Source organism: Carassius gibelio, chromosome B8 (assembly GCF_023724105.1).
Source record: "Carassius gibelio isolate Cgi1373 ecotype wild population from Czech Republic chromosome B8, carGib1.2-hapl.c, whole genome shotgun sequence".
Lineage (NCBI taxonomy): Eukaryota > Metazoa > Chordata > Actinopteri > Cypriniformes > Cyprinidae > Carassius > Carassius gibelio.
In genome coordinates this window covers 10,817,056-10,835,059 of record NC_068403.1, presented here as the reverse complement: position 1 = coordinate 10,835,059, position 18,004 = coordinate 10,817,056, and the positions used below count along the sequence as shown (strand labels likewise).

The 18,004-nt window shown below is 38.2% G+C and overlaps 1 protein-coding gene across 1 annotated transcript in view; it reads right to left on the bottom strand.

Moving 5' to 3' along the window:
• Positions 1-18,004, bottom strand: part of LOC127963891 (neurogenic locus notch homolog protein 2) — a 51,306-nt gene that overhangs the window by 6,144 nt on the left and 27,158 nt on the right. The window contains exons 3-27 of the mRNA XM_052563982.1: positions 15,794-16,059; positions 15,348-15,689; positions 13,512-13,634; positions 12,778-13,011; positions 12,406-12,561; positions 9,854-10,039; positions 9,636-9,749; positions 8,589-8,702; positions 8,222-8,455; positions 7,662-7,772; positions 7,346-7,538; positions 6,938-7,083; positions 6,741-6,854; positions 5,655-5,774; positions 5,302-5,454; positions 4,699-4,927; positions 4,406-4,607; positions 4,003-4,156; positions 3,706-3,890; positions 3,201-3,333; positions 2,868-3,110; positions 2,647-2,759; positions 1,651-2,168; positions 1,040-1,390; positions 801-943 (exon numbers count right to left, since the gene is read on the bottom strand). Coding sequence (XP_052419942.1) covers positions 801-943; positions 1,040-1,390; positions 1,651-2,168; positions 2,647-2,759; positions 2,868-3,110; positions 3,201-3,333; positions 3,706-3,890; positions 4,003-4,156; positions 4,406-4,607; positions 4,699-4,927; positions 5,302-5,454; positions 5,655-5,774; positions 6,741-6,854; positions 6,938-7,083; positions 7,346-7,538; positions 7,662-7,772; positions 8,222-8,455; positions 8,589-8,702; positions 9,636-9,749; positions 9,854-10,039; positions 12,406-12,561; positions 12,778-13,011; positions 13,512-13,634; positions 15,348-15,689; positions 15,794-16,059 — 4,877 coding nt within the window. The remainder of the gene's footprint in view (positions 1-800; positions 944-1,039; positions 1,391-1,650; positions 2,169-2,646; positions 2,760-2,867; positions 3,111-3,200; positions 3,334-3,705; positions 3,891-4,002; positions 4,157-4,405; positions 4,608-4,698; positions 4,928-5,301; positions 5,455-5,654; positions 5,775-6,740; positions 6,855-6,937; positions 7,084-7,345; positions 7,539-7,661; positions 7,773-8,221; positions 8,456-8,588; positions 8,703-9,635; positions 9,750-9,853; positions 10,040-12,405; positions 12,562-12,777; positions 13,012-13,511; positions 13,635-15,347; positions 15,690-15,793; positions 16,060-18,004) is intronic.

The following is an 18,004-nucleotide window of genomic DNA, read 5'->3' as shown; positions in this document are numbered from 1 at the left end:
TGAAATGCATCCAAACTGGATAAAAGGGGCCTCAATATTTATATATAATTAATGTTAGCTTTCCATTCTTTCTTTTGTGTCTGACTGAAGTTCTGTCAGGAACACTATCATCAAAACGATAGACACTTAGCATGAAGTTTGGTTTGGAGGTATGGTTCTGTTCTGGGCAAAAACTCCCTGTCCATCCATGCAGCCTGTCATGAATGAACAGGGAGAGCAGCAAAATTAACCCCCCTAGGGTAAACAGAACAGAACAAGGCAAATATCATTAATCTACTTAAGGATATTTAAGTGCATCACATTATTCAAGAAAAATGAGTCTGATTGAGCAAGGAATATCGGAAAGCCAAGTCCTGACTGTGAGAAAGGAGGAGTTGGGGATGGAGGAGGGTAATTTGCTCCTGAGCAAGAGGAAAATCTGCTGAATAATACTGACTAGAGCTTATATAGGAATGCCGCAATATGTGCTAAAGCTTAATTTTTGTACATTTTTATTAGTAACATGAAAATGTAATCTCTTTGGGAGGGTTTGTCTTCGTCATGCTTCCTGGAAGTAGGGGTAGGAACCTGACAGCCTCAGGTGACAGGAAGGAAGTGAATACCTTTTTTTTGGTTGTTTGCTTGCATGTCATTAAGAAATAAAAATGAATAACATCTCGAAAAATACTTACAAAAAGAAAATGACAACTATAAACTGTGGCCACTATAGATGCATGTGGGCTCAAATGGGTTAACAAAGTTTACATAGAGAGAACAACACTACATAAAGTTAAACCACCATGTTTTACTAGTTCACTTACTATCCACAGAGTAGATGGGGTACTGCAGCTCTGATGTTAGGAACTCGGCAGCTATGATGGCTGCAGCCTGGTCTGTATCGGAGATGCATTCACCCGAGTTCTGAGAACACTGTCGATTGTCAATCTCCAGGTAAACCTTCGAACTGAACCAAGGAGACATCCAAAACCATGTTCATTTTTACAAACATGACAATATGAAGGTAAACAACAAAATGTTCATTTCTGGGTGAGTAACATACCCAATAACCTCCCTCTCCAGCTCTCGTTTTCCACGTTGCTTCATAGTGGCAATATTGTTTTGAATGTCATCTTCCTCAGGTCCATAGTATGGGTACACCATAGGTTTCTTATTCTCATCCAGCTTAAGTCTCAGGTTGGTGTGCAGCAGTGTCCCCAAAGAGCGCAGGAATCCCTTAACGTCAGCCAAAAGCTCCTTGGGCTGCAGTAGCACCACGATCAACAGTGTACCATCAGCCAGCTTGGGAGGAGTATCTGTGGCACAGTCCAGACCGTCCCAGCCACATGCTTCTGTGTTGCAGCCCTGGTTACAATGACCATTGGCGTAATGATCTGCACAGTATGTGTCATATCTAAGGAGAAATTAGGTTAATAAATATTTAGTATTATATTTAAAATGGAAATATTATGCAAGTATATATATTTGGGGCCTGTAAGATTTCTTTTTGCTTTTGACAAAAGTCTATGTTCACCAAGACTGAAATTATTTGATCAAAAATACAGTAAAAAAATTGTATATCTACATCTAAATGTTTTCAAGCATTATCTTTGCAAGTTTCTCAAAGAAAAGCAGTAACCCTCTAGAGTGTGAGAAGTATACTGGGATACATACTTGCAAGTGCTCGGGCCAGTCGATGAACCTTTCTGACATTCAAAGTTGTCAAAGAGGCAGCCTGCATTGTTGCACTCTGGGTCACAGCGGCCATTATGGAATAACTTCCAGCAGGATACGGAGGCTGTGCAGTTCTTCCAGGGATTGTCCCAGTGCAGCGTACAGTCACCTCCATCCCACTCACATTCTGGGCTCCTACATTGTGGGTCACACACTTTGTCTCCTGCCCGCAGTTCGCACTCCAAATATGGGCAGGATGGTTTATATGTTTGACAGGTCGCCCCACTGAAGCCGGGTGGACAATGACAGCTGAACTTGTTGGAATTGTCTGGCATACATTTGCCACCGTTTTGACACATGCATCGGTTTGAGATGCTCTCGCAGTGCAGTCCGGTAAAACCCATTGGGCAGCGGCACTGTGGGCGACCCTTAATCTCCATGCATTCTCCACCATTTTGACATCGCAAACTGGCACAGGAGAGTATCTCAATATCGCCACAGTTGAAGCCAGTGTTACCCTGAAAGAGCCACACAGAGGCTGTTAGACCCCAACAATAAAGCAAATCATGGTGCTACCTTATAACGAAATGACTAGGGGCTAGTAAGACAGCAGCAGTGAGTGAAAGAAGAGTAAAAGATGAGTTAAGAGGGAATCAGACTTTCACTTCATACCTGATTTATGCAGCTTCAGTCTTTAGTGCAAGCATGAGAATAAGCAGAGAGACAAGCTGCCTTGAGAAAAGTAAACATTTTCAAGCAAAGCAAGACAGAAAAAAGCCAAGCTAATGCAGCCATTAAAGACCGTCAAAGAAATGTCGGAAAGCACAGCAAGAGACATTAGTCATTAAGATATCCTTCTCCTCTTGGAGAGTAGTTAGTGAATATCCTTTAAATAGGGAATGCTACACAGTACAGCAAAAATTTAATTGCTTGCACATGCACACATATACACTTACATTCAAATGTTAAAATAACTTTGTTTAATTCTGCACTTACAGGTTGGCAGGTACAGGTGTATCCATGTAATGAACTCGTGTTCATGGCACATCTGCCGTTATTGTGGCATGGCTTGGACTTGCACAGATCCACCATTAACTCACAATGTTGCCCTACAGGGGGACGGAGAGCACAAAAAGTGTGTAAGAAAGAAAATAGTCCATTTGAATCGCTTTAAAATAGTTAGTATGATAATCTATTATTCTAAAATAAGATCTCACCAGTATAACCAAGACGACAGCGGCACTGGTAGTTATTGGTGAGCGGCACACAGTCAATGGCGCCGGATGGATGGCAAGGTCCAGAAAGACACTCATTCACATCTCCCTCACAATGCTCTCCAGTGAAACCAGGAGGACAGGAGCAGGTGTACCGCCCCACACCATCCACACACTGGCCGCCATTCTTACAGCGTGCGCCGAATTCTGGGGCGCATTCATTCACGTTCACCTCACACTGCGAACCTGCACAACAGAGAGGATGTGGTAAGGGGACATTTACATATCAGTGTAACATCTTAACATTAAACATAGTGCATTAAGAATCAGTCATACCATTGGTGCCAGGAGGACATGCACAGAAGAAGTGGTTGATCAAATCAATACAGGTGCCTCCATTGCGACAGGGATTCGACTGGCACTCGTCAACATCATATTCACAGTTCACGCCCTGAAAACCTGCTTTACACTAATAGAGAAAGTGTAAGGTTTAGATATTAAAATATCAACCGATTTCTCTATTGTACATTATTTCTATATACACTACTGTTTAAAAGTTTAATGTAATTTACTCCTACATACATAACTCCAGTCTTCAGTGTCACATGATCCTTCAGAAATCCTTCTAATATGGTGATTTAGTGCTCAAGAAATATTTCTTAATAATACTGTTATTATTGAAAACTGCTGCTTAATATTTTAGAGATATATTTGTTTCCCCAAGATTCTTAAAATAGAAGTTTAAAAGTACTTGAGATATATGTCTTTATAATTTCACTGTATTTAGCCCAAACTTTTGAACAGTAGTGTATATCAACGTTATTAAGTGAGATTGGTTTACCTTGCAGTTATATCCACCCTGGTAGTCCACACAGGTCCCTCCATTTCTACAGGGGTTGGAACGACATTCATCCACCCCTTCCTCACAGTAACTGCCCATATAACCAATCTGACACAGACAGTGGTGTGTGTTGTCTTTGTCGATACACCGCCCTGCGTTCTTACACACCATGTCCACCGCCACACCTGGAGCATATAGGAAGTTACATTATGAAATCAACCAAACCTACAGCTTTGTACATTTTGCTGCATTTCGAAACATTTACAGTGAAACGAGTCACTCTGTCTAATCTCTCACCCTTGTTTTTGGCAACAGTCTGACAGGACATGTTAGGGATGTCACAGTACAGGCCTGTCCAGCCATGCTGACAGCTGCATCTCCAATCCATCTCCTTCTGGATGCATGTGCCTCCATTCCGACACTTAATCTGACTGCACACGTTCACCATTGACTGCAGAATGACACAATCAGAGAACTTTATTCTCTGAACATTCACCGACTGACAACCAAATTTCAACACAGGACAAGAATCATTTTATTCCAAAAATTATTCCAACTGCGTGTCTAGTATGTAATTACTGAGATGAAAGAACATTTCATGTTTTAATGGCAGTTAATTAGCAAACAGTCCAACATCTAGTCATTGAGCTACATCAGACCATGTGGGTTTGCAATCTACAAGTGAATGGACAGTTTTTACCTCGCAGGTTTTTCCGTTAAACATCATTGGGCAGGTGCAGTGGAAAGTCCCCAGGCCGTCTATGCAGGTGCCACCATTTTTACAGGGATGAGAGTCACACTCATTCAGTTCATATTGGCAGTACTGACCCGAAAAGCCATTCCGACAGCGGCAGGTGAAACGGTTAATTCCATCCACACACGTTCCATTGTTGAGACAAGAGCTATGGAGTAAAAGAGAGAGAGAAAATTAATATGCATATATATATAATACAATGAAATAAAACACCTGGATAATTTATATGGAAATCGTACGTCTCAGTGCAATCTGGGATATCACGTTCACAGTTGATGCCGTCATAGCCAGGCGGGCACTGGCATGTGTAGCTGTTCACGTAATCAGTGCAGCGACCTCCATTCCAGCAGGGATTGCTAGCGCACTCGTTCACTTCCTCCTGACACTGCTCACCATAGAAGCCAGCTCTGCACTCGCACAAGAACTGGCCCACTTTATCGACACACGTACCCCCATTACGACATGGATCTGGAGAAGAGAGCAAAAATTGATTATTGGGATTTTCAAGCTGGGGTCCAAAGACCCCTAGTAGGCCACAAATGAGCCCTGGACATTAATACATTGAGCAAATTATTATGTAAATTTGTTAAATAGGTATATATATATATATATATATATATATATATATATATACACACACACACACACACACACACACACACACACACACATGTATATAGATATATTCCTTGGGACATTAAACTTATTTTATTTGGTCATTTAGTTGATCTCTGACCTCTAGGATACACTACTCCCATTCTAATAGAAGATATTAACACAAGGATACATTTAATGTCTGTCACTCATGACATGTGAATGAATTGTGTAGTAATGGCACATACTGGAGCTACAGTCATCGATGTTAGTCTGGCAGTTGACCCCACTGTATCCAGGCTGACACTCGCATCGGTAGCTGCCCACTGTGTTCCGACAATGACCTCCATTCTGACACGGATTTTTCTTGCATTCGTCTACATCCTCTGTGCACTGGGCTCCTACACACATATGTCAGACAGACATTCTTGAAATGTTTTGGATGGATTTTCATAAATTGAATCTACTGGGGATCTACTGAATCTACTGAGGATATCATGTTATCAGTGATCAAAGTAAAGGTGTTATATGTGGTTGTCTTGACATCAAATAAACTCTCGAGGAATGCAAACAAACCCACAAACAAACTCAAATGACTTACCTTCCCATCCGCTGTGGCACAAGCAGGTGTAGCTGGTGTAATCCAGGGATGGCTGACAAACTCCTCGTCTCTGACAGGGCTGAGAATCACAGGGGACTAACTTATCCTCACAGTGTCTCCCTGAGAAATGAGACAGTACAGTCAGTTGTGGATATATAAGAGTGTTTTATTATTAATATGAATGAAATTTTTTTATGAATAATTAGGCCTGGATGATTAATCAAAACAAAATCGAAACTGAAATTCACATGGCAATATTCATTTACTTTATTTGCAAAGAATGAAAGTTATTTTCTTTTATTTTCTTTTTCTTTTTTAGACATCACAGTTGTAAGATTTCAGAAATAAGATTTCAGTTGTTCGAAATATTCAACAAATAATCATAGTTATAGTTATAGTACTATTATAGTTACAAATAGTTTGTTTCCTTCAATTATTTTATAATGACAAAAGATAAGAAATGCACACTATCATTATATAAAAAAAATCCCACATTTAATAGTGGAGTATTTTTACACTACAACCCTTTAATGAACTATGAACTATTTTTTTTTAATCATTAAATAAAAGTTATATAATCATAATCGAGGTAAACTGTTCAATGCATCAGTTTTGTCAGGTCAAATCGCCCAGCCCTATTAATAATTATAATATTATGAATATTGATTAACATTATTAATTTACTTATTAAAACATATTAAGAATAATTAGCAGCACAACTCTTTTCAACACTGATAAATAAATGTTTCTTGAGCAGCAAATCATATTAGAATGATTTCTGAAGGATCATGTGACACTGAAGTCTGGAGTAGCAGCTGCTGGAAATACAGCTTAGGCATCATACAAGTAAATTACATTTAAAGACATTAAAACTGAAAATATTTTTAATATTGTACAATATGTCTTTCGGATAATAATAAAATATCTTATGACCCCAAACTTTTGAACAGGAGTGTAAATAATATATAATCCTATTCTTACATGTTGGGACTGAAATACCCTAATTAAACTTAAAAATTTGGCAACAAAAGTGGCTATTCTGTAATTGAAATCCTTGTAAACCTGTGCACTGTAAATGTGTGTCACCTGTGTAAGGCAGAGTGCAGTGGCAGATGTAGCTGTTGACTCGATCCACACAGGTTCCCTGATTCAAACAAGGGTTTGACTCACATTCATTGATATTTATCTCACAGTTCAAGCCTGAAAGAGAAAAAAGGGCAAATCAGGGAGCTGAACATCATTATTACTTTGTTTAGAAAGGCTAATGGATTACACGCCTTTACCTGCAAATCCACGGGCACACATGCAGGTGTAGCCATTGAAACGATCATTACAGGTTCCACCGTTCTGGCACGGGTTGGACTGACACTCGTTCTTCTCTCTCTCACAGTTCTTACCCTCCCAGCCTGGCTTACATGCACAAAGATACCTACACAGATAGAAGTTGAGACTAGTTAACATGAAAGAGATTCCTGTCCATAGATGGTTATACTAAGGCAAGTAAAACGACCTCTTAAAGCAATGCTACAAATGCAACATGAATTTGCTTTGTTAATCAATTTTATAGTTCTTATATAGAATTAAATAACACTAATAGATCTCTTTACAGGTTTTGACAGAAAATGGAAGTAGGTTGTGCTACTAATATTCAATATCGGCCACTTTGACAGAAAGATAAAAGCTGTTCCTACCCCTCCTGCTGTTCAATACACTCTCCATGCAGGCAGGGCATGGGGCTGCAATGGTCTGCACCTGAGTGACACAGAGGACTGTGAGTCCCAACTGGACACAAACAATGAAACCCGTTCACTTTGTCCACACATGTCCCTCCACTCAGACACGGGTTCGAACTGCACTCATTGATCTCCTCGTTGCACCGCTCCCCTGAGAAGAAAGAAAGTGTAGTTAATGAAAAAGACTTATTGAATGCTTTATAAAAGCAGTGCATTCATATAATTGAAATGATGCATTTTGTTGTTTTATGTATGTGCCTGTGCATGAACAAACCTGTGTATCCAGGATTGCACACACATTTGTACTCATTAATTCCATCCTCACAGGTCCCGTGCTGGCAGGGATTACTGGCACAGTCATCATGGTTAATCTCGCAGTTTACACCTATAACAAAGACAAATGACAAAATAGTAAATCGAGGCACAAGTAGATTAAATAAAACTGGTCTAATTCATACGCCTTTGAAAGGTCCCTAAAGAAGTCTGAGTGATGATAGATTATATCTGCGTGTGTGTAGTAAGAGGAAGTGTCCAGCAAGGGAGTGTTGCAAGCTTTGTTTTGGGTCTGATGCACTTTGTAGACATAGACTTACACTTATCATTAAAGTTCACATATCACATACTTTACATAAAGATTAGCAAATAAAAACAGTTATCATGCGCACATCTCAAATGAACAGTGACAAGTAAATCAATTCTAAATAGTGGATAATAATCACAATACACTAAATTAAGACCATCTTGCTATAAGAACATTTGCTGTTATCATAATTAGACTTCATATATTGCCTCTTTAAGAGCCTTTGCGATGTAAAGATCAAGTGTGAGACTCACCTGAAGTGCCTGGCTGGCAATTGCATTGGTACATATTGACTAGGTCAACACAGCGTCCTCTGTTTTGGCAGGGGTCACTCTGGCACTCGCGTATCTGCTCGCTGCAGATGGGGCCCATGTAACCTGGGTAACAATTGCATGTGAAGGTAGCGATTCCATCTATACAATCGCCATGGTGACATGGTTTGGGTTCACAGTCGTTAATGTTGTCTGTACACAATGTCCCTGTGAAACCTACAGACAGCAGCATATAAAACAAGGGATTAATACAATAAGGCCAGTTCTCTGAGAACTAGGCCAATGAGTTTTTAATTTTAATTATGCAGAAATTTGTTTTGTTAGTGCTTTTATCTCATTTTTATATTACCTTCAGCACATTCACACTCATAGCTGTTAGGACGGTCGAGACATTTGGCCCCGTTGAGGCACGGTGTGCTGGCACACTCGTCAATGTCAACTTGACACATTTCCCCAGTGAAACCTGTTGTCACAGATTCAGTATCAGGACAATGAACACTATCTAACATGGCACATATTAAGGATGTTCACCCATACAACTATTTGCAGCAATGAAATAACAGCACGTCATTAATTCTGAATGATCTAATTTGGTAATTTTCGACGATATGTGCAAACGGTGGCCTTAACAAATTTGAGAAAAGCTGCAACTCAATGCAAATGCACTTGTGGTGCAATTAAGATACACTCAGTTTGTAGTCAAATTTTTAAAAGCTATGGACAGGTAATCTCAACCAACCATTTGAGGGCCTTTTATTTTATTATTTGAAAAAACATTTATTTATATGAAAAAACATAAACAATTATAGTAATACACAATATTGAACAAATGGTTGGTGACGGTTATATTTTTAATGCTTATGAAAGAATGTGCACACTCATGTTCCCCAAGGCTGCATTTATTTGATCATAAATACAGTAAAAATAGTAATACTGTGAAATAACGGTTTTCTATTTTAATACATTTTAAAATGTCATTTACTCCTATGACGGCAAAGTTGAAATTTCAACAGTAAAATAGTTTTACTGCTTAATACTTAGGAATGTAAATAACATCCAAATGATTATCACATTATCTGAATAGTTAAAACAAACCTACAATCAGGACAAACTGAAATCTATTATTTCTTTTATTATTTTTCACTCTCAATAACTATTATTTTTATTGAAGAACATGCAGTTCTTAAAACTTCTGGAATCACAAAATGAATCATGGCTAATTAACTATATCGACACTCCTAGTTCATTGTTAATAAAAAACAGGCAGCTTTGTCATAATTACAGCAGAAATACCAGAGGATCCTATAAATCTTATTTATGAGGCATTCAAATATTGTGCTGTAAAAAGTGGGCTATTAGACTCAAAAAACTTTACAGCAGCAGTGATTGTACTCACCTTGAGGACACTCGCAGACAAACCGGCTGACTTGGTCTAGACATCTACCGTTATTGAGACAAGGCGAGCTGGCACACTCATTAACGTCAATCTCACAGTGCAATCCATCAAAGCCTATGGTTGAACACATACACAGATACTAGATGAATATGAGGACATGGAGCCAAAACAGTGTCATCATGCTCCTCATTACAGTGTGTGAGTGTGTGTATACATACCTGGCATACAGATGCAGGTGTAACCTCCTATCTGGTCCAAGCAGGTGGCGTCATTTTGGCAGGGGTTAGAGCCACATTCATTGATGTCCTGCTCACAGCGTGGACCGGTGTAACCCGGAGCACAGTTACAAGTAAACGAGCCCTCTGTGTTCTTGCAAGAACCACCGTGCTCACATGGGTTTGGCCCTGAGGGGTAAAAAAAAAAAAAAAAAAAATTGGATTAGAAAGTTTTAGGTAAGATATAAAATGCATAAAACTAGGGATACACAACATTGGATTTTTGCCTATATACGGTATTTTTTAACTAATTTTAGCCGATACTGATACCAATACATTTTCCTTTTGTTTGGAAAAACACCAAGTCTCTCCTATACAAAAAATTTACATTTTGGTTAGTTTTTAACAATAACTTATTTGTTAGAACTAAATAAACAATAATGAAGGTTTTTTTGACAGCACATTGAAGCTTTGAAAATAACTATAAATAAACTATACATCAACCACTGCTTTTGTCCCAGAAAGATGCAGTGTTTTGCCCTAACATTTTATTGTAAGATTTAACATTTGTAGATGGTCTAAAGCAAAAGAGTTGTACAAATTCTGAAAATCTTTTAAAGCTTATGATTTGTTTTAAAAATGTAACATATTACACATTATTTTAGTAATTGCGTATTCTACCGATTATTCCATTGATTAATCGAGTAATCGAAGAAGTATTTTTTTCTTTATTAAAAAGAATACTAGATATACAAGAGAAAATAAGATAAGTCTCTTAAAATTAAAAACTAATTTGTTTCCTTTTTGGCAAAATTAAAATTTTTATTACTGAAATTGCAGATATTAACAACCGTGAAAACTAAACTAATTTAATGCATTTAACTGCCAAACTACTTTCAAACTGCAAATAAAAACATATAAATAAAGATATAAACAAAATAAAAATATAAAAATATAAATAAATATAAAATAAATAAATAAAAATACAAAAATCTATTTCACCATTACAACCTAAAATTACTGCATAAATCAAGAAATATAAAAATCTATTTCACATTACTTAAATAACATACATAAAAAGGTAATCAGTACAAACTAAAACTAAGGCACAATCAAAATTATAGTAATGCAAATTATAATAATAACTAAACATTGGCATTTATGTTGTGCAACTTAACATTCAAGTTTCAGCCTAACTAAAGCTCAAGCATGACATAAGCCTTTAATTTCTTCTTGGAAGGCTTTGTAGCTTTTGTAAGAGGCAAAAATCAGTGGACAGGAAGGTAACTTGGAACAAGAACAAGAGTCCATACACAATTTCTAAAAACATTTTTCTGAAGCATGAAATTAGGGTTATATGGAGAATAAACCCTCTAAAATGTATATGTTCCAGTATGTTTAATTTTATTTTTATTTTATTTTTTCATTTTATGGGCATTTTTACTTTTATAAAGCCTTTTTTTTTTCTAAAAGTGTGCATCATCTTTCGAGTCAGATTCTTAAAGTTAATGAGTCAATTAGAATAATAAGACATTTGGGCTGTTACTAAACAAATGATATCAGTAAAAACAAAATGCCTCTGAAGAGGCATTCAGATATAGGCTTATTTACACAATATTTCAGGGGTGTCAAACTAAATTCCTGGAGGGCTGGAGCCTTGCACAGTTTAGATTCAACCCTAATTAAACACACTTGATCCAAATAATCAAGTCCCTCAGGCCTATTTGAAAATTACATGGTATGAGTGTTGGAGCAGGGTTGGAACAAATCTCTGCACTATTTAATTCGGCTCAGAGGGACGTGAATGCATTTAACCTGAAGTTACAAATGCTTTGAAAAATATTTTGTAATTTTAAACATATAGCATTGAATACTGATATTTACAATCATTAAAAAAATGAAAAGACACTTTAAATGTGTACTTAAAACCACCAGTAGGTGGCAGCAAGTCACTGTTAATAAGTGATTCATTGCGATTGAACTGAATCATTTAAGATACTCAGATGCAAAACAGCATTGTGGCTGTGTTTGAAATATTTTTTTTGTTGGAGAAAGAGAGCACTATAGGCAATATGGCGTCTAAAACATAAGCCTCTTAATATTAAATTCCTGTTCGTTTTTTAATTTAAACAGAACTAGGCCAACAGTGCCCCCTACGGATTAAATCTCTTTAGAAAGGGGGGTTAGGACCTGGGGCAGGCTGGCACTGCTGCCCGAAGGAGTCACGCTGTACATGCTTTCACAGATTAAATGCAGCATCCAATACAGTCAATCTATTTATCATTCAGACAAAACTTTGCTTCAAGAATCTAATCACTAGCACACCATGAGCACATTTGAGTTAATATATTCCTCCTATCGGCAAGACATATTGGCAAGATCTTTCATATCAGGCCAAAGCCGATATTTACATTTACAGCCAAAATTGGCTGATTCCGATAATATTGTGCATCCCTATATAAAACACTGTAATGTGTGTGCAGGGAAAGATGAATATAGATAAAAAAGACACATAGATAAACACAGACAGACAAAAGTCCTGCAAACTATCTCACCGATCACACACTCGTCGATATCCTCTGCACACGTGCTGCCCTTGTACCCTGAGGGGCAGTTACAGTTGAACTTGCCATTGATGGGGTTCGTGTAACATTGAGCTCCCATCTTGCATGGGTTACTGGTGCAGGCATCATCAATGTTACACAGCAAACCTTGAACACAGAAACAATCACTATGATTACTACAACTGATCTGAGATGGTTTTATATTGTAGTATGAAAAAACATTATTTTAGCGTTGCAGTATTTCACTGTAAAAACTTGTTGTCTATGTTGCTGAGATTTGATGTAAGAGTCATTTGAGCTCATGAATGAAGTGACCAAGTGTCCAAGAGTCATTTTTTAGGCCTTGTGGTAGTTTTTACTGACCAGTCTTGCCAGGAGGGCAGCTGCAACTGAAGGAAGCCACCCGGTCGATGCAAGTGGAGCCAGCCGTGCAGGGCTTAATAGCGCAGTCATCAATGTTTTCAGAGCAGTCAGGGCCGCTCCAGCCGTTCACACACACGCAGTTGTAGCCATTGCGTGTGTTACTGCATGTGCCTCCATTCTGACAGGCGTTGGGCTGTAGTCTGCATTCATCCACGTCATCAGTGCAAAACTGACCTGCAAACAAAAGGGTCACAAATTTCAAAAGGACTATTTAAAGAAGGTTTGAAGCACTGAGCAGTCTGCATTGAAAGGAATTGCAAAAAGAGCCATTAAGCTTGTTTTGTTCACATAAATCAGTTTGAATGAATCATTAAAAATAAAAATTAAATTGTAAATCAAGTGCTGCATGATTTAACCCAAAGAAATCAAATAGTGATTATTTTGAGATTTAATTTTCAGTGTTCGCAAAATTTCAATTTTACTCTAAAATAAAATAATCCAGCATTTAATAATAATAGTTTACATGCATTACTAATATGTCTTAATTTATTTGCTTTCAAACATTAAACAGAACTTTGAAATGATTTATCAGAATCATTAAAAATAACAAGTTCCAAAAATGATTTGTTCTTTAATTAGTATCCGAGTCATCTCAACTAGCGGAAAAGAGAACAAGAGGAAGCAAGCAAACACACACAGACACACACACACACTATATAAAGCTGTTTTCATACCAGTCCATTCAGGTGGGCACTGGCAGTTGTAAGTGTTCACTCCATCCATGCATGTGGCTCCATTCTGACAGCGGTGATTCGGACAATCATCAATGTTCACCTCACAGTTTGTTCCATTAAAACCTGATTACAGGAAAATCAGAAAGAAAATTTCCTGAACAACTCACTCTCAATCCAAGGTATCGGTAACACAAAGGTGCTCTGTCTCTCTTTGCCATTATTAAATGTAATTACTCAACTTTAAGGCACGAAAAGACATTTCTCACGGCTCATATTCACTGCCTGAGGTGAGAGAGGAGTTTTGGCCTGTTGCTGTATTTTGCCAGTACAGCACTCTTTAAATGCTAGTTAAAGGGATGGTTCACCCAAAAATTCAAAGTTGATGTTTATCTGCTAACCCCCAAGGCATCCAAGATGTAGGTGACTTTGTTTCTTCAGTAGAACACAAACAATGATTTTGAACTAAAAAAGCTGCAGTCTATCAGTAGTATAACGGAGGTAAATGGGAACAACAGCTAAAACATTAAAAAAAAAAACAGATTAAACCCTTCAGCTCGTGACGATACATTGATGTGTAAAGACAAACCGATCGGCCTGTGCTAGAAACTGAACAGTATTTATATTGTTTTTTACCTTTGATGCACTGCAAGGCCTGAACTATCTTGAACTGTATTGAGTGTGTCCTCAACACAGCCTGCGTGTGTGAAGTCTTCTTCTTCTTGCTTTACGGCAGATTGCAGACTTATAAGTGCATTAACGCCACCCATCTCTCAAATGGACCAATCGACAATCTCAATTGGGAGTGTTAATGGTCCATTTGAGAGATGGGTGGCGTTAATGCACTTATAAGTCTGTGATCTGCCGTAAAGCAAGAAGACGACCCCTCACGTGCAGGAGGTGTGGAGGACGCACTCATACAATTCAGACAGTTCAGGCCTTGCAGTTGCAAAAAAAAAAAAAAACTATATAAATACGGTTTAGTTTCTAGCACAGGCTGATCGGTCTATGTCTTTAAACATCAATGTATCGTCACAAGCTGCAGGGTTTAAATTGGTTTTGTTTGTGTATGTTTTTTTTGTTGTTCTTATTTTTTTTCATGTTTTAACCGTGATTACACTTCACCTCCATTATAAGACTGATAGACTGCAACGGTTTGAGTTCAAAATGTTTGTTTTTGTTTTACTGAAGAAACAAAGTCACCTACATCTTGGATGCCCTGGAGGTAAACAGATAAACACACAATTTCCAATTTTGGGTGAACTATCCCTTAAAGGTCTCACTGTGTGTTTTCGCGTCAAACAAATCCAGATATAATCAGCAAATTATTGAATGAAGAAACATGACTGTTTGTTCTGACTGAGATTAAATGAAGATATCCATTATATTTGGTATCACGTTTAAATCACAATATTCCCCAAATTATCGTTGATAAAAATAGACAGTCAAAAAAACACAAGCTTGACTGTAACTACACTTATCCGTTAATAACCAGAAGTGTCTAGTCAAGTTCTATTGCATTTTCTCTATACATGTGAAGTGACTGAAACACCCATTTCCTATGCAGTAACATTTAGCATTTCTAGAAATGTCTGAAAATAAGTTAGTTGTTTTAACCAGTTTATCACCCAATCCAACTTGCACTGTGGTAAAATCTCATCAGAAATTGGTCTGTCTGGCTCAGGTCCAAGTCAGTACTGACATGTTCATTGAGTGAGCTGTGGCATGCCTAGATAACATGTTTCAGTTGCATCTGAACAAATATAGCTTCGGTTTTTGAATTGAGCTTTTTTTGCTACGATAAAAATAGATTTCTATTTCCTTTCTTCTGGAACTAACCTGGCAAGCAGTGGCATACATAAGTTGTGTCTGTCATCTGCCGGCAGGTTCCACCGTTGAGGCAGGGGGATGGAAAGCAGGGCACGTAATCTGTCTCGCAGTGGAGGCCGGTAAAGCCGGGTTGGCAGTTACACCGATATGAGCCTGGGGTATTCAGACACACGCCTTCGTTCTTGCACAGAGACGGGAAGGAAACACACTCATCTGTGTCATTGAGACAACGGGGGCCATGGTAACCAGGAGGACAGGTACAAGAGAATTCACGATTGGGCAGAGTATAGCAGATACCACCGTTGGCACACGGGCTGGACAGACATGTGTCCTCTTGCTCACAATTCTGACCTGAGGAGAAAATGTCAACCGTAGACACAAATGAAAACAAATGTCAATTTTTTCAAAAATGACAGAGGGACACACAGAGACTGGAAGTGAGTGAGAGTGCTGACCGGTCCATCCACGGGAACACTGGCATTTGTACTGGTCATTGGGGAGGAGTGAGCACTTCCCACCATTGATGCAAGGGTTGTTGGGGTAGCATGTGGAGTTTTTCTGGTTCTCGCAGCGCTGGCCTGTGAAACCCAGAGGACACACACAGCTGGGGCTTCCAGGTACACCGGCCACACTCACAGTGCATTCTCCTCCATTCAGACAATATCCTACATAACACGGGTCCTTGTGCTGACAGTACTCGCCTAACAAACCAGGAGCACACCTAAAACACAGAAATGGCAAAATATTAGTCAGTTTCTGAGAAAAGAATCATTTAAGGTCAAATTCATTTGTTTTGAGATGAGTCATCCAACATAACAGGAAACAGTATTTTATCACATATGTATGGTGTAAAAATCTTGCTCAAGAATCTTGCCTCATTAATATGGCATCCATTGCAAGTACAACATTTTTAATGTGGAACAGAATTCAAATTTAAACGTTTCAACCCCATTGAAAAACAAAACATTTGCTCATTTGCATAACTGTTAATGTAAAATCATTACAGACTGTTGAAAGAGGCCTGTAGCAAAAAAAAAAAGAGTATAAAAAAATGTATTTGTGCTATTTACACAATGTTTAAGTTTGTGATTTTTCTTTCATTTTCTTGTATTAACATTATATCAGCCAGTAGCTAAATTAGGCGTGGTCACTTTAAGAGACGATGAATGCATCTTTTTCCCCAACTGTTTATTTTCACTTAAGAAATAACTGACAAATAACTGAAAAAAAAAGTTTTTTCTAGCATACTTTCCAAGGCGGGTATTTTGTATGTATTTGTCGGCAAAAGAGCAAAAAGAAGCAAATTCGGTGTACAAGCGTTTTGAGACACCTTTCTCTGCATGAGCCCTGAACACCGTGGTGCTGAATTGGGCTCTTACACATCCTTTTCTGTTTGTTCAAAACTGCAATTAGTATTTGTTCGCGAGTAACCAGCTACTCAGTTCAGCTTTTGCGTGTCTTGTGTTTGGATGCTTGATACCTATTGTTAGCGACGGGCTTGAGCCAGCTACTAAACGCCGTCTTCGAGCCATAGATCGTTGAAGGTACATTTTCACATTGAGATAGCCAGGATGATTTCAATTAAGCTAAGCAGTGAGTCAGTATGATACAGTATGTACGGAGTTCGCTCGGGTTTCTGTGAAAGTCCTTGTAGTTCTGGAACGCTGTGATACCAGTGTGATCCTACCCAGATTCCTCATACAGAATTTCAACAGGTGAAACAAATGAATGCCATTTCCGCTGCGAGCGCATTTTGATGGAAGAACAAATTAATGAACTAGCATATCAATTTAAGACGTGGCTAAATGTTTTTTTGTGACCTTGTATGGAAAATAAGGACGTTTTTATGACTTTAAATGGCCTTAAATACTTATTGTTAAATTTATGACATGACTTTTTATGTCATTTATTTAAAAAAGTCTAAAAATGTATTTATGCTTGCAAATGCTGCTTCATGTTGTCTTTCAGAACTTTTGAGAAGCCACATGGGATGTGATGCCACAATGAGGACAGAATGAGGGTAAAGGTAGATGTTAAACCATACATATCAGTGATTTGTCAAGACAGTGGGGACCATTTCTCATTCGCCTCCTTACTGCAGCTCTCCAGAGATTTCAGCACATGACTAGTGCTCACAAAGAGGAAATTACATGATTGCAAAATAAGATAGAGGGGGAAAATACCCTGCCTGTCCTTCTGTCTTGTTCTCTCTATCCATGCAACCCCCACCCTTCTCTCTCTCACTGACCTTTTTAGTTTTTGCTAATTTTTAACTGTCATGGTCCAGTGAAGACACAAATATAGACTTCCCAAGAAGTGTTTGAATGAGAAATAATAATAATGAAAGAAAGTAAATAATGTTCTTATTAACATTAAATCAAATGTTTCTGTTCCATGTAAAGTGTTTCTTGTGAGCGACACACTACTGCCTGCTGCCATGCAGGTGCTGGCCTCCCGGAGGACGGTCAGGTAACACAGACGAGGGATAAAAGACCTTTTGACAATGTTTGTGTGTGTGTAGTCGCGCCCGTATGACTGCATACACTTACTTAAGATTCCAAACAACCCGTTTCCCAAAGTGTGTCTCTTTTAGATTATAGATAGATTATACATAGAACACACACATGCAAACTGTTGCTGATGAAATCTTGGCTCAAGATCAGTCA